At 50.9% G+C, this 14,647-nt stretch overlaps 6 protein-coding genes across 6 annotated transcripts; 4 read left to right on the top strand and 2 right to left on the bottom strand.

The window, feature by feature from the left end:
- Positions 1–728: 728 nt before the first annotated feature.
- Positions 729–1,615, top strand: J4E78_005416 (uncharacterized protein; the record flags this gene model as incomplete). The annotated part of the gene is made up of 2 exons (XM_049366036.1): positions 729–1,309; positions 1,555–1,615. The coding sequence occupies 2 exons, from the start codon at positions 729–731 to the stop codon at positions 1,613–1,615; spliced, it is 642 nt and encodes a 213-aa protein (XP_049221762.1).
- A 3,239-nt stretch (positions 1,616–4,854) lies between these two features.
- Positions 4,855–5,729, top strand: J4E78_005415 (uncharacterized protein; the record flags this gene model as incomplete). The annotated part of the gene is made up of 3 exons (XM_049366035.1): positions 4,855–5,061; positions 5,222–5,488; positions 5,547–5,729. The coding sequence occupies 3 exons, from the start codon at positions 4,855–4,857 to the stop codon at positions 5,727–5,729; spliced, it is 657 nt and encodes a 218-aa protein (XP_049221761.1).
- A 337-nt stretch (positions 5,730–6,066) lies between these two features.
- Positions 6,067–6,583, bottom strand: J4E78_005414 (uncharacterized protein; the record flags this gene model as incomplete). Its single annotated transcript, XM_049366034.1, has 2 exons — positions 6,067–6,308; positions 6,361–6,583. 2 exons carry the CDS (start codon positions 6,581–6,583, stop codon positions 6,067–6,069), a joined length of 465 nt encoding a protein of 154 aa, XP_049221760.1.
- Positions 6,584–7,512: 929 nt separating this feature from the next.
- On the top strand, positions 7,513–9,163 carry J4E78_005413 (uncharacterized protein; the record flags this gene model as incomplete). Its single annotated transcript, XM_049366033.1, has 2 exons — positions 7,513–7,623; positions 7,673–9,163. 2 exons carry the CDS (start codon positions 7,513–7,515, stop codon positions 9,161–9,163), a joined length of 1,602 nt encoding a protein of 533 aa, XP_049221759.1.
- A 2,118-nt stretch (positions 9,164–11,281) lies between these two features.
- Positions 11,282–12,284, bottom strand: J4E78_005412 (uncharacterized protein; the record flags this gene model as incomplete). The annotated part of the gene is made up of 4 exons (XM_049366032.1): positions 11,282–11,356; positions 11,503–12,012; positions 12,084–12,199; positions 12,251–12,284. The coding sequence occupies 4 exons, from the start codon at positions 12,282–12,284 to the stop codon at positions 11,282–11,284; spliced, it is 735 nt and encodes a 244-aa protein (XP_049221758.1).
- A 428-nt stretch (positions 12,285–12,712) lies between these two features.
- Positions 12,713–14,251, top strand: J4E78_005411 (uncharacterized protein; the record flags this gene model as incomplete). The annotated part of the gene is made up of 1 exon (XM_049366031.1): positions 12,713–14,251. One exon carries the CDS (start codon positions 12,713–12,715, stop codon positions 14,249–14,251), a length of 1,539 nt encoding a protein of 512 aa, XP_049221757.1.
- Between the last annotated feature and the right edge of the window lie 396 nt (positions 14,252–14,647).

Below are 14,647 nucleotides of genomic sequence, written 5' to 3'. Positions count from 1 at the left end.
ATACAGATCAAGTGTTATGTTAGGCATTCATGAAGCATGCTACATTATTCGCTGCTGCGAGACAAAGGTGAGCACAACGTTACGAACAACAAGGTACATGTTTTCCCACTTCCATGACACTGGGGCGGATGCTAGGCAGAACATTGACCCATTCTGTCGGTTCCATTCGCCTGAGTTTCACCGGAGAATGCTCACCGGAGCAAGGCAGCTGTTCACAGCCCCTCTGAGTATCGCAAGCGCACTTGGCCTGCGCACCCATTACCCTTGGCAGTCATTTTCCTTTTACGTCTACTTGGCAACAAACCATCGCTCTCAGGCAATAATTGGTCGACACATGCTGTACATGTTGTACATGTTGGTAAGATCTGTTGGTTCATAATTGGCACACTTGGGCGTTGGTAGTTCTGGTGATGGAGAAGAGGAATGATTTGTTCTAGGTGACACCAACCCCGGCTACTTATGCTGCTTGCGCGGCGCCCGCCCACCTGGCTCAGCTATAGTAAAAGCTGCCTTCCCTCAGCCTCGTTACTCCTTGCCATACTCACCATCCCTACGTCATCTACATCATTTCACCTTCATTCGAGTGTGTAACCTCTGCGCAGCTACTGCACTGTAGCTACATGCGCAATTTCTGATCGCGCGACGCCTCCGCCTACCGACTTCTGATCGTGATTGCTTCTTCGCATACATATCTGTTGACTGGCATTGCTTTCTCAAAATCACTCTGAATGCGTCTCCTACATCTGCGAAGCGATGTTCTCAGCCTGGTGGAGTTCCTGGGGAAAGACATACCACGCTACGGCATTCTTTCTCATACGTGGGCTTCAGATCTGGACGAGGTTTCCCTAAGAGATATCAACGACGGGGCCACTCTGAAGGACATCACAGATAGTATAGACCGCAAAGCCGGTTATACCAAGATTATCTTTTGCGCAAAGCAAGCCGCTAAAGATGGTCTGGAGTATTTCTGGGTTGATACTTGCTGTATCGACAAATCGAGCAGCGCAGAGCTCTCAGAAGCTATCAATTCGATGTTTCGCTGGTATCAAGAAGCAGCCAAATGCTACGTCTACTTGTCCGACGTTTCGATCAAGGATGGCCATTCTTTCGAAGCCAGCCGATGGTTCACTCGCGGATGGACGCTACAGGAGCTTGTTGCCCCGAAGGTCATCGGCTTCTACACTGTAGAGGGAGAGTTTATCGGCGATAAATCCTCGCTGTTGCAAGAGATAGAGCGTATAACAAAGATACCGCCACAGGTCCTGCAGGGTGGTGATCTATTCAAGATGAGCGTCGAAGAGCGATTATCGTGGGCGAAAACGCGTTCAACAAAACGAGAAGAGGATCTAGCTTACTCTTTGCTGGGCATATTTGGCGTTCATATGCCGCTTCTATACGGTGAAGGCAGTAAGAAAGCCTTCTTTCGGCTACAAGAAGAGATATCCAGATCTTCATGCGGTACGGCACATTCTAAAACTGTCCCTTCCGTTGGAATCTCAAATGGGTCAAAATTTGGTGGGCATTTACCAAGTAAAAAACTAACTATCCCTACAGAAACGGAATTGATGGTGGAATCCAGGCAGGCGGACCCAGGTGGGGCCCTCCCAGCGAGTAATCTAAAGAGTTACGCACACATATCAGGGCGGACAGGGAATATCAAAGTTGGTGGTCGCGCTGATAGTGTCAACACTGGTATCTCTCTCAAACGTTTTGTAAGTGGAAAGTTCCAACACTCCGGCTTCGCCTGCAATGTGCTGCCACATTCTTGCTGCGGACAGTCCTCAAGGATTGGCTCCGGTATCATTATGTTGTTTCGAAGTTTGCATGGCTCTAACATGTTATCAGGCATCCGACTCGCCCTTTTCAGCAAGGATTTCAAGAGAGACTGGCTCTGTGGAAGTTGGCTTCGATTCTAGTGACATCAATACCGGCCTTATCATCCGATGACCAGTGTCACTGGGGACATCAGTCGCATGAAAAGATTGGACGTATATAAATTGTATCACCGGCGGACTTTGTTCATCATATGCTGGCAGGATTTATTTATCAAAAAGCAAGCACCAAAAACTATGATAGAACTGGGAATGGATTTTCGATGTGACCCAGGACGATGAATCTGAAGAACATGTAGTAACACTATAGTTTGCCCAATCATTGTGTTAGTCGAAGTAGGCAGTAGGAATAATGATATGGGTATCGATTACGACGAACAATACAGTCACAGTATACGATCTCTATGTGTGTGCGACCCACTGAGAGATTCAGGACGCGATAGTAACATTGGTAAAGCATCTAATCGTCATCAGCTATACCAGTCGATGACCCTTTGACATTGTCGGCATCGATTCTTCCGGTTTTCTCCATGCTCATCGTACCTGTTGCGTCCTTTCTGACCAAAACACCAGTCGAACTATCATGAACGTGCTCGCTAGCAACGATATCCCCAGATGCCCTTACGAACTTATGTCCGGCCTTATGTCGTATTCCAGTGGTGGACTCTTCGACGGTATTGCCCGTTACGGAACCGGTCTTTCCAGTGATCTTCGCGTACTATCGTGGTGTTAGCAAACATTCCAAGGACAGCTAGCGCTATGATTCCAAGCTCATGGGGTGTTTGTACACTGTTTCTCGGTCCTTGAGAACCCATCGTCCACTATACTGTACAGTTCAAAACGGGTGGAGCTGGTGTCGTCGTTGATAAATGGGAAGTGTAAAGTGGGAAAGAGAAAGTTTGTGTCCGGTCAAGAAGGGAGCGCGGGGCATACATTACCTTCAGGTTACTTCATCAAACCGAAGGCGCGTCAGTCTGTGGCTTTGCAGTACGACAGACCTAGTCTGGATATGGAGAACCTGATTCGCTACCCGAGTGGATAGCGAGCAAGAGCAGCTGGTTTAATTTCGTCATGTGTGACCAGCATATGCGGTACTCCACGAAAGCCCAGGATCATCAATTAGAGTGTACTGGCATTGAGTTCCGTATATGCCTTGTCCTCAGCATGTTCTCCTAAGCCTGCTACCTAAGTAAACGCACCGGTGGGAGGCTATGCGCAATGGACCGACCCACTCGAAAGATGAGCGTGACAAGAACATTGTGACTGCTGCCTGTGCTAAAATGAGATGATTGTGCCGGCGAGGTACGTCCCTCTGCGCCTCGACCGAATACTCCACTCCGACAACCTTTGTACAACACCTGGGTAGTCCTTATGTACATCTTTGTCCCCGACTGCTCAATGCAAGTCGACACAAGCATCTATTTTCTATATAAAAAAAGGAAATCCCCAGTTTAGGTACCTAGCTGTTACCACGGCCATATCTGCGCCTGTACGATTTCGCCGCCGCCGCCTGTAACCATCACTGCTGCTCTAGCTCTATCACCTCCGCTCTACCATCTGCCAAGCTCACACCCAGGAGAACCTTGGAAGGCCGTGATATACAGCGAAATTTCTGCATCGCGATCCAGTGATATGGGTCTTATCAGGAAAGAATCTGACCACGAGTTTTACTTCGCTGTGGTCGCATTGGTCGGGATACTGGCCTGGTCGTCCTGCTGCCGCTGTCCTGAAGCCCCTGTTGTGACTCAGAACACAACTGGGCCTACAGGTGACATCGGGGCGGGACAGGACTGCGAGTCTGGTTGCACAGGCATTAACACGTCGTCATCATGACCGTACTGCTGTGGCTAACCATGACCTTGGCGTTATGGGCGAGCATGGCTGTGATGCCATGGGTAAGCGTGCCCGTACGGTCTTTCCTGCTCTGCCCCAAATGCATCCAACTGACCATCTTCTAGGCAGGTAAATATGTATAGGTCTGTGACTGCTGTCAATATTGCCAATGCCTTGTGAGCGCTCATGTCCAGATAAGTCGTGATTAGATGATGAGCTGACAATTTTGCAACAGAATGGTAGCAACCTTCTCCTCATCCTTCCAGCGCGGCGTTGTTCTGGCAGACCTTTCTGGTATTCGTGTTGGTTTTGCATGGCGCTGCGAGGACGATTGTGGGATCATGGCCTCATCAAGTCCAGGACGCGACTGTTTGGAGCATTGTTGATGAGATATGGGGAGCCTGAAGCACTATTCTCTCAGACATTACCGGTTTGGCGCGTCTTGTTTTCGCTCTTCTGTTACACGTATTCGCAACCTTGGTATCACGCGCTTTTTTTCTGCAAGGTGCCCTTGCTCGTGTTACCGTTCACCCTCACCGGACACAGCTCTGTTGCTAGACCATTACAGTATCATGAATCTTCCGAGCTGTCGCTAGCTCTTGAAATGTCTCCTCAAGCTTCCGCACGCGCACCACCGTCACTCGTCCACGCATGCACGTACAATAGAGTCAACACGTCTCTTTCGAAGGTGGGGAAATACAGTAGCTGGTATGCCAATGCTACAACGACTTGCTTAGCTCTAGCCTGATGTGGCTTGAAATACAGCCATGAGGCCTGTTCGATTTAGAGGGTTGCGGGGGAGTGTTTCGGCGCAGACGCATGTTCGTAGGTGCTTCCTCGCGAGAACCCGCAAGCGGTCCAATTTTGTCGCGCACGTCTTTGGCGCCGGGTGATGCGCATGCCATTCCTGTGTGTACAACACTTGACGCAAATATTCGCAGGCAATATCGAGACAGATGGTTAGCAGTGAATGTGTTTGTAGGGTCGTGTTGCCCCGTCCGCGTCGTCACCTAAAGAAGCGGAGCACGCACGTGCGGACGTCCGCCCACATCCCTGCCCCGAAATGACCAGCAGCTGCGCCGCAACTGCACAGCACCTAATCCTTCTAACCCAACGATTGCGCAAGCATTTGTCGCCCTTCAGATTTCTCTAAACGAATGCGCAGAGATCGATCTAGACTAAATACACCATGCCGTCCAGTACTGACGAGGCGCAAGCGCTCGGCCATTCAGAGTTTTGGGACCAACGGTATGCAAAGGCCGACGGGACCAAGCCAACACATGAGTGGTTTCGCGCTTTCGAGGACTTAGAGCCGTTCTTCCAGAAGCATCTGTTCGACAAGACAAAGGAAGAGGGGAAGGATGGGAAAATTCTTCATTTGGGCAGCGGCGATAGTGTAGGTTTTCCCATCATCAAATTGCGGAACGCCCTGAGCAGCACAGACTCCAACAGCCAAGCGATGATAGCCTGACTCAACCTCACATCACATCATATTCACTAGCAACCCGCGAATTGGTTTTGCAATTACATATTCCAGACGACTGACCCGTGGCCAGACCGTCCCATACGATCTCCTAAAGCGAGGCTATACAAACCAGCTCTGCATTGACTTCTCCGCAATAGTAGTCGATCTGATGAAATCGCGGCACTCCGATGAACCCCAAGTAGAGTGGAGAGTTGGCGATGTGCGGGATATGAAAGGTATCGACAGCAACTCCGTGGATGTCGCCTTTGACAAAGGCACGCTAGATGCCATGATCTACGGCAGTCCATGGAGTCCACCCGAGGAGGTTATGGAGAACAGCGGCAGATATCTTAGCGAGGTGAGTAAATGAGTGAGGCGTAAGTTTGAAAGCTTCGACGTATGCTAATTGCGCAAAGGTTTGGAGGGTATTGAAAGATGACGGTGTCTTTCTCTACATCACATACCGCCAGCCACACTTCATCAAGCCTATCCTGAATCGGGATAACGAGTGGGATCTTGAGATGGAGATCATGGGTGGAGGCGACACTTTCCAGTACTTCGGCTTCATCCTGAAGAAGTACACCGCAAGCGCAAAATGAAAATCCAGCCGATGGGACTGCGTTTGGAGAGGAGTTGCATCCAAAGGGTCAAGATGAATCGAGAGTATGAGGCTCGATTCCTTGTAGGTGCGCCCCAAGAGGCATGCACTGTTTCAAGTTCTCTATTAAAATAATATCAAGATTTACGATATCTGCAGGATGGAGACGAAGATCAAATTCCCCGTACCTCATGCAATGGCGGGGTCCGCTAGTCGCACGGCCATCTCCTCTCTGCTCTTTCTCTTTCCCATTCCTCCACCCCTCGTCCCTCCCAACTACTTCGTATACTCCACACGGTGCATCTGGTATCGACCAAACTTTCCTAGTTTGCCGCCATCTACACAGACACTGTCTTGCATGAAACAGTCGACTTTCCATCCTTGAACCCTGGCGTGCACACGATCGGTGCGGAACTCTCGAATACTAGCTCGACGCTTCCGTTCTTCGACCCATGAAACTGGATGTTCGCGCTCGCGTTCGCCGCATTCATGCCGATTCCAGCGCCGATGATGATGGCTTCCGGGGTCATGTTGAAGCCGCTTCCCAGACCAAAGTCGCTGGAGCCAGCCTGGAGTCCGCCTGTATCGCGTGCGTTAGTTAAAACCGGCCGCATAGTAATTGGAATACATACCTCCATACGACACATCGGCTTGCCAGTTGATGCCGCAGCCTACACCAATGTCGCCAAATGGTGAAAGGTTACCCGCCGCAGCGACATTGCCGGTTCCGCTAGTCGATGTGACATTTTTTGTCAGACTCGTAATCTCGACGCCGTTGGCTCTTCGGTGTTGATGCGGAGTTGCTGATGCGAGCATCTGCATCGCGAGGAACGGTAAGACGAATTGGGCGAACATGATATCGATGACGTTGACGATGCGACGCGGTTTCAGAAGAGGAGGGCCGATGTATATATAGAGGGAGAACTGCCGTTGGGTAAGGCTGCAGATGGTACAAAGTTGTACTTATAGTCGGTGCTTCTCAAGGTTTGATGATCAGGGGCCCGGCGAGACTGTCTTCATCACCATTCAGGCTATTCATTACTTCTGTGCTTCTAGTCGACTTCCATCTGTTCTACAGTACCTCCCGGACGATCCGGTAATTGCAATGGCGAGTAAGAACCGCCATTCGGTCCGCACCCAAGTCTGATAGGGGGCTTACGGTGCGTTAGCAGGAAACCTAAACTCCACGCGACGATGGCAACTCTATTTTGACAGCCGCAAGTATTTTTGTATACAACGTACTGATGCTCTGCTGAACATGGAGAATATGTTTCGCGATGTTGTGGACGGACGCAGGGTCGCAAACTAATTGCCATCTAGACGGTAGCTTTCGCGTTCGGCGAGATCTCGGGCCTTCTCCAGGAAGTGTTGGGCTGTACTAACGGCCCTCATGGGTCTAACCCTGCCGTCAGCGATGCTGACGTAGATCACGGTTCGTAGATGGTAAACTAGCTGTGTCAGATTGTGCACCGCCAGAGGAGGCGCGCCACCTTGACGTGTTATATTAGGAGGTGTGCTTATAAGGCTGGGCAGTGCTTACACGATACCTCACTTCAGTTCATCGCATCTCGTCCAAGATGTTCACCTCTTTGGTCTTTGGTTTGCTTCTGGGAGCGGCGCATTCAGTCGTGGGCGAAGAGCCGAATGCACCCTACCCAACAGGAACGAACGGTTCTTACCCCACAGGAAACGACTCCTGTCTCCACACACACGATGGAGGGTTCACTCCGGACTTCTACCTTTCGGTTACATACGAGAACCACACTGTAGCATGCCAGACTCGCATGTCTGCGTTGGTAAACGGTACATCCCCTGGACCCGAACTACGTCTCCCAGCCGGGAAGACGAGTTGGGTGCGAGTCTGCAATGACATGGAAGAGTACAACACAACCATGGTATGGATAAACTAGACTATCGCACAACTATATAACTAATACGCACTAGCATTGGCATGGCCTCAGTCAACGTACTGCACCTTTCAGTGACGGCTCACCTGTCAGCCAATGGCCGATCGCACCTCACAGATGCTTCGACTATGAGATTCATCCTGAAGTCGAGGATGCCGGAACCTACTTCTACCACTCTCATATCGGCTTCCAGGCCATCTCTGCAGCAGGGCCGCTCATCATCGAAGACTTTGGTCCTCCTCCGTTTGAGTACGATGAAGAGCGCATCGTCTTCCTCCAAGACTACTACAACAAGACTGATGAGGTAATGGAAGATGGTCTCGTTGCGACGCCATTCAAGTGGACTGGTGAGGTCAACGCAGTGCTTCTAAATGGTGTCGGTGTTGCCATTGGTGAAACAGCTGGCGAGGGCACTTGTGAGCTACCAGTTATCGAAGTCGAGCCGGGCAAGACCTACCGCATGCGCTTTGTAGGTGCAACAGCCATATCGATGGTATCGTTCGGTATCGAGGGCCATTCCAAGTTCGACGTTATCGAAGCCGATGGTGGCTACACGCAACCCCACACTACAGACCACATGATGCTTTCATCCGGCCAACGTTTCGACGCTCTCTTCAGCACAAAGACAGTAGAGGAGCTCGGCAACCAGACCGAATACATAATGCAATGGGAGACCAAAGACCGACCTGCAATCTACACCGGCTTCGGTATCCTGCGCTACCCAAGCTCAGGACCCAAGACCACCACCGCACCCACGGTTGCCCCTCTGACTTTCACCAATGCCACCTACGACTTCCTCGAATATGCTCTCGAGCCCCTCGTCCCCAACAACTTCCCCAAAGCCTCGGAGATAACCCGCCGCGTTCACATCAACAACGTGCAACTCAAGCAATCCACTACAATCTGGCAACTCGACGGCCTAAACTGGACCGAGGAGACCACCGCCAACAGCCCGCCCTACCTCGTCGACATCTACAAGAACGGCCCCGCAGCCATGCCCAACTACACCGCCGCCATGGCCAACGGTGGCTGGGACCCATACACGCTAACCTGGCCCGCCAAGCTCGGCGAAGTCATCGAAATCATCTTAGAGAACACCGGCTCTCTCGTCGACAACAACGGTGGCTTCGACTACCACCCGTTCCATCTTCACGGCGCGCATTTCTACGACTGCGGCAGCGGAAACGGCACTTTCGATCCTTTTGAGAACGAGAAGAAGCTCGAGAACTACAACCCCGTCAGGCGCGACACTACGAACCTGTACCGCTACCGTACCAAGGGCACAGCGGGAGAGGAAGGTGGGTGGCGCTGCTGGAGACTGAGGGTGTTGGACCCGGGCTGCTGGATGCTCCATTGTCATGTGCTGCAGCATATGATTATGGGTATGCAGAGTGTGTGGGTTATGGGCGATTATGAGGATATCGCGCGCATTCCTTATTCGGGGGCGCAGGGCTACCTCGACTTTGGTGGTACTGCGTATGGTGGACAGGATATCTCACCCGTTGCTTATCATAATTGGGATGAGTAGGCGGAGAATGAGTCCCGTTGTTTCCAAGTCTAGTTTTCTTTTCTCAAGTTCTGTAGATCAACATCTATCAAACTTAATCGTTTACCTAAATGTTGTTCATGCGGTCGAGCTTCTCTCTGCGCGCTGTGGCTTGCTGTTCAGGCTGGGCCCCGTTGTCTGCTAATCGGAATACAGAGTGTGCGCTTGCGATGGTGAAACTATCTAGTTAATTCATGCGAAATGCGCATTCTTGCAGGAGTGCCATGTTAACGAATGTACCCCAAGCTGGCGCAGCTGTCAGGTGTTTGGAAGCAGGCACGCGGTGTACGAAATAATCCGGACTCCTACCTCACCAAATTTAGCCCGCTTTAGGCGGAACAATAAAACCTTACCCTCTTTCTACTAAATCTATTAGTACAACAATAAAAGAATAAAAGTAACTAAATAACTAGAAAAAGAGCCCTTATAATTCTCTACAGCTTTTACTATTAAAGCAAAGTATAATTTCTAACAGAGAAAGAGTTACAAAGCTACGCAAACAGCGACTTTAGGAGTTCGGATTATTTCGTACACCGCGTGGCAGGCTAGGTAGTCTTGGCGCGCGGACCTCGGGGGCTCTGACGCGTCCACGGGTCGACGCGTCTTCTGGCAAAATGACGATACCCCGACTCAAGACCGACACCATCCAACGACTTGACCACAATACGATGCAAATGGCCGATGGCATCTTCTCTTTGCTCACAAAGCACCGATGTCATCTAGTGTAAATTTCGGCGAGGCGACAGAACACCAACGGTTAGCATGCGACAAACTGGCTGCTGCTGCTTTCGGGGAACCGCTTTCCGAAACCGGCTTCCTGGAGCGAGAAGAGTTCATGAGCAGGCAAGCTCTTGCGTAAGATGATGGTGTGCGAACTTGGTGTCTGTATCGTAGTGACGATCAGTCTCAAGTGCTGGCAACTTGCAAAACCGTGAAGCGGCAACTGCTCGTCACGAATGTCGATGGATCTCACCGGGGGAAGGGTTACTGTATCGCCTCTGTGATTACTCACCCTAATCACCGCAGTCAAGGTTGCGCTTCTGCGCTTCTACACAACCTCGCTCAATGGCTGGATGGACCTGGAGACGCGCTCGCAAGCATGCTTTACAGCAACAAAGAAGCACTAAGTAACTGCTAGAGCAACTACGACGAGTACTAATCCATGTCAAGTTTTATGCCCGACTTGGTTGGACTCCGGTTCCAGCCCCTGCAATCGTGCTTCCCACCGACCTCTCTATCGACGACGACCTCTACATGACGCACGGCATACAAGACAATATCCGGTATCTATGCGCGGACGACATCGACGAGCTATGCATAGAGGACACCCGTACATTGCTGGATGTTGATAAAGTGCGAACCGCCGAAGGACGCACGATTATGACCGTACTTCCAACGACGGACTTGATCGACTGGCAACACAAAAGGGCAGACTTCATGGCAATGAAGATATACAAGAAGTCGCCCACAGTCTAAGGAGCGTTGCACAGCTCCAATGCTTGGATTTACTGGCATCATGATTTTCGAAAGCAGCGCCTTTTCGTTCAAAGAATTCGGATACTAGAAGAGCCTGGGGGACAAAGAGACGATGTCCTCGTTAGCCTTGTACTTTGCGCCATTCGTGAGGCTCAGTCATGGGCACTGCCAACGGTTGTATTATGGGGAGTTGCATCTGATTTGCATAATAGATCCAACATACTAAAGACCAGACTCGGACGGCTCAACCCCATTCTGCAGACACAAAGACGGGAAACCACTTCTTTCAGATGGGGAGACGGCAAGAACGACAAGACTGATATCATTCCCGACGAACACTACGCTTGGAACTGAGTCATTGCTTCCAGAGCATCGAAAACCGCTGTTTTCTGTTCAAAGTGCGGAGGAGTCATGGAATCCGTCAAGGCCATCCGGATGTTTTGCGAGAAGACGTAGCATTTCTTGCTTCACCCTGAAGATACAATCAGTATCTGACACGCCTGCAATCCCTTGGACTTACTCATCACGGAGGTAAGCTCGATGCTCGTGCAGCCCAGCATTAATAACGTCATCCCGCCTATGGCTGTTAGCTGGCCAAAACTATCATGACGACGACAGGCATGTTTACATGGCATACAGCGCATTGCGATCATCGAAGTCCTCGACGGGCTCCGAAGGCTGGATCACCGCTTTGTATTTCTGCACACATTCTTGGTTGAATCGATAACGTGGTTGCCTCATCACGTGCAACTCCACTGTGGACACTTTCAGATCGCACCTTTGACACTTGTAGCTTCCTCACATTCGTTGTGTGCATAACAGCAGCAGGAGTCGAAGAAAATCACCCGCTTGGTGTCCATGTCAACTTGGGCGTTACCATGCCATAGGTCGCCGTGGACGAGAGTAGGGTTGATAGTCCGACCACCAGATTGAAGTGGTCTCAGCAAACGTGGTATGACTTTTGCGAAGAACTCTTCTGCGACTTCATTAAAGTCGGGATCTACTCCTCGGACGCTCTGTTCCCATTTGATGTCCGATTGGAGTTGACGACTATACCATTGCTCCCAACTGTCGCACCACTCGTTCTGGGGCGGGACATGGCCATTGAAGGTGGTGACACGGAAGCCAAATTTACCTGTCGGTGAAGATGAGCCGATGTGCAGCTTTGCCAACACTTTGATCAACTCCGCTGGGTCCGGCGTCTTCTCCTTCAATTCACGGTATGTTGTTAGGAAGAACGACTTTGTCGGGTCCAGCTCGAATGTGCCGAAAGCTACCGGAACGACTGAGTTGTCTGGCAAATACTGAGCTAATGCTTTTTGACTCTCGTATTCACCAAGCGCCATCTCCGCGTGCTGGGATCGATGACCGACCTGTCTGTAATGAGCGGCACGCATCGAGTACCGGAGCATTACAGGCCACAAACCTTGAAGAAGAACTCCTTTTCTTCGCCATCTTTTTCCAAGCTCAGCTTGTAGCCCGTGGACCAACTTGAACTTCCATGCTGGCTAACTTCCTCGATATTCCAGTCTGACGGCAGGGCTATGGACGTATTAGCATCGAGGCAACCAAGGCTCTGGCTTTGTACATGACCTTTCAGAACTGCTGGATCTAGACTGAAATCCATGTGATCTATGGTTTCTGGATTGCAACTTGGCCAACTTCCAGTTACTATGAGATACCGGGAGGCAGACTGTACATGCAGACTATTGAGGGCGCATGTGTCGTATTCATCAACTCATGGCTGGCCAGCCAGCAGTGCTTGTGGCGGCTTTATCTCACGCTGGCGCTCCTCCCGATCGTTCATTGGCACACATAGCGCTTTGCCATGCTTGCGATGTTCTCCGCGGGCAGGCTACATGTTAGCATGTCTTCAACGTGACATGCAACAATCTGTCCTCATCCAGGCTGTGCTCTGCTATAATACACAAACTCACCTCCCCTTTCACACGTTAGTCTGTTTGCAAACCCCTGCTAGCGCCTCGGTACTCCCGCGTACCTACCCCACACGTTCCCGCAACATTGGTGAGCTCCCTCCCCTACCTCTTTCGCGTTATGGACAAACTACCACAGGAGCTGATCAATCGTATTGTGTGTTTCGCAGAGCGTTACCCCGACCAGCAAAACTGGGCCTCCGCGACAGGACAATCTTTCAAGTCCGATGGTTCGCCATCTCAATTTCCTCGCCTCGCGATCCTCAATCGCACTTGGAAGGAAGCAGTCGAGATCATTACATTTCACCGTCTAGGCTTCAAAAGCGATGAGCTGGAATCGCTTCAGTCGATCGTAACAGGAAATCGCCGCAACTACCTTTCCTGGATCAGTTTCGAAGTGGAATTGCCAACATATCCGGAAGAAGCATACGAACACAAGGAGTCGCGACTTGATCAACATGCCAACAACGAGGCATTTACAAAAGCTATAAGCGACCTTTTCACGGTGCTGCGAAACTGGGAAGACAACGGTGTGAAGAATGGAGTGCGGCTTACCATCGTGGGAGCTACGTCCCCGACCGACGCTCGAGAAGTGGATGAGTTCGAGATTGAGCATGGTCTCAGCAGAGATATTCAATCCGCTCGTTGGGCAGAGTCGTACCTGCGCCTTCTTGAACCTGACAATCTGCCTACATTGTCTAATCTGCAGCGCCTCACTATCGAGCGTACAGGCGTGCGAAGCCTTGCACCAAGCGTTGCACCAGATTTAGCAGTGGCAATGCCAGAGCTCAGGACAGTGGACTGGGAGTTTCCAGACTACGAGGCTGGTTCTGACGCGGGGTCTGATCAGGACTCGTTGGATTCAGACTATGATCCAGAGTGGGAACCGGCGACATCTCCCAAGGCGCGCGGTGAGGCGCGCGCTGAATTTGCTTATAAGCTCTCGCCGACACATTTCCGCTCACTCCATTCTGCCAACATTGTCTTTGTACACTGCACTCCTTTAGATCAGAGGTATACAGTTCCGAGCATTGTGCCAGAAGGCTACACATACGACCCCTTCAGTTCATCAATCCGAACCTTCTCACAATGTCTTACAACCCTTACCCTGAGTGCGCACGTCGACCCTACGCTATTCTGGCCATCAGACGAAAACGCGACGCCACCGTCTTGGCCACACTTGAAGTCCTTCGACATCACGTTTGACATGGTCGCTCCATCAGGCAAATGGTACTTCACTGGTCCAACACCGGCCGACGATCCGCACGACGACCCTGTGCGCGGCATTGTCGGGAGTGTCGATACGCGCGAGTTCAGCTGGCATGACTTCCGGCAGCACCCCGACCCAGAAACCTTTGATCCTTTTCTCGGCGCGCTCGCAAAAGCCGTTGATTGCATGCCTGTTCTTGAATCCTTCATGCTTACGTCTGAGATGACGGGTAAGACGGGGAAACTGCACATTTCATATCACGCGCCGGGCCAGAAAGCGGAGTGGGGTGATGAAGGACCGGAGGATGAACAGTACAGGAGGATTTACTACGCGTGTGAGACGGGAGTATGGGTACCAGAGCCGAAGACCTCTGAAGGGCTGAAACGCGCAGGGATGCAAAAGCATGGTGGAGAGGTGATCGAGCGATACGTGGGAAGTCAGTACTATTGAAAAGGATCAAGTTAATTACGCACGAAAGAACATACGCACGCCATCCAACAGAGTAGCTGTACACCCATGTCTACAAAGACCAAGACTAAAAAAGCCTAGAAGGCTACATTGCCTTGACAACTTGCGAATATAAGCTTTTTGTGGCAATGTAGACTTGAGGATATCTTTTCAACTTTTCCTTTGAATGAGATGAACGTCTAGACGCGGCTATGGATTTGCTTTATGTGGTGGTAGTCACGCTCAGTACATATTGCATTTTCTTTCCCATCCCTTCACATACGACCATAGGACACTGAGAATTAGGCTTCCCGTCCGCTCAGCCATATACAAGCAGTGTACCGGCGGATTAGTAGTTAGGTGGGTGACCACTAGCGAATCCCCGCTGTTGTATGTTTT

The sequence above is a fragment of the Alternaria triticimaculans genome, assembly GCF_023758025.1.
Source record: "Alternaria triticimaculans strain BMP 0046 chromosome Unknown scaffold_7, whole genome shotgun sequence".
Lineage (NCBI taxonomy): Eukaryota > Fungi > Ascomycota > Dothideomycetes > Pleosporales > Pleosporaceae > Alternaria > Alternaria triticimaculans.
This window is presented reverse-complemented; position numbering and strand designations above follow the sequence as displayed.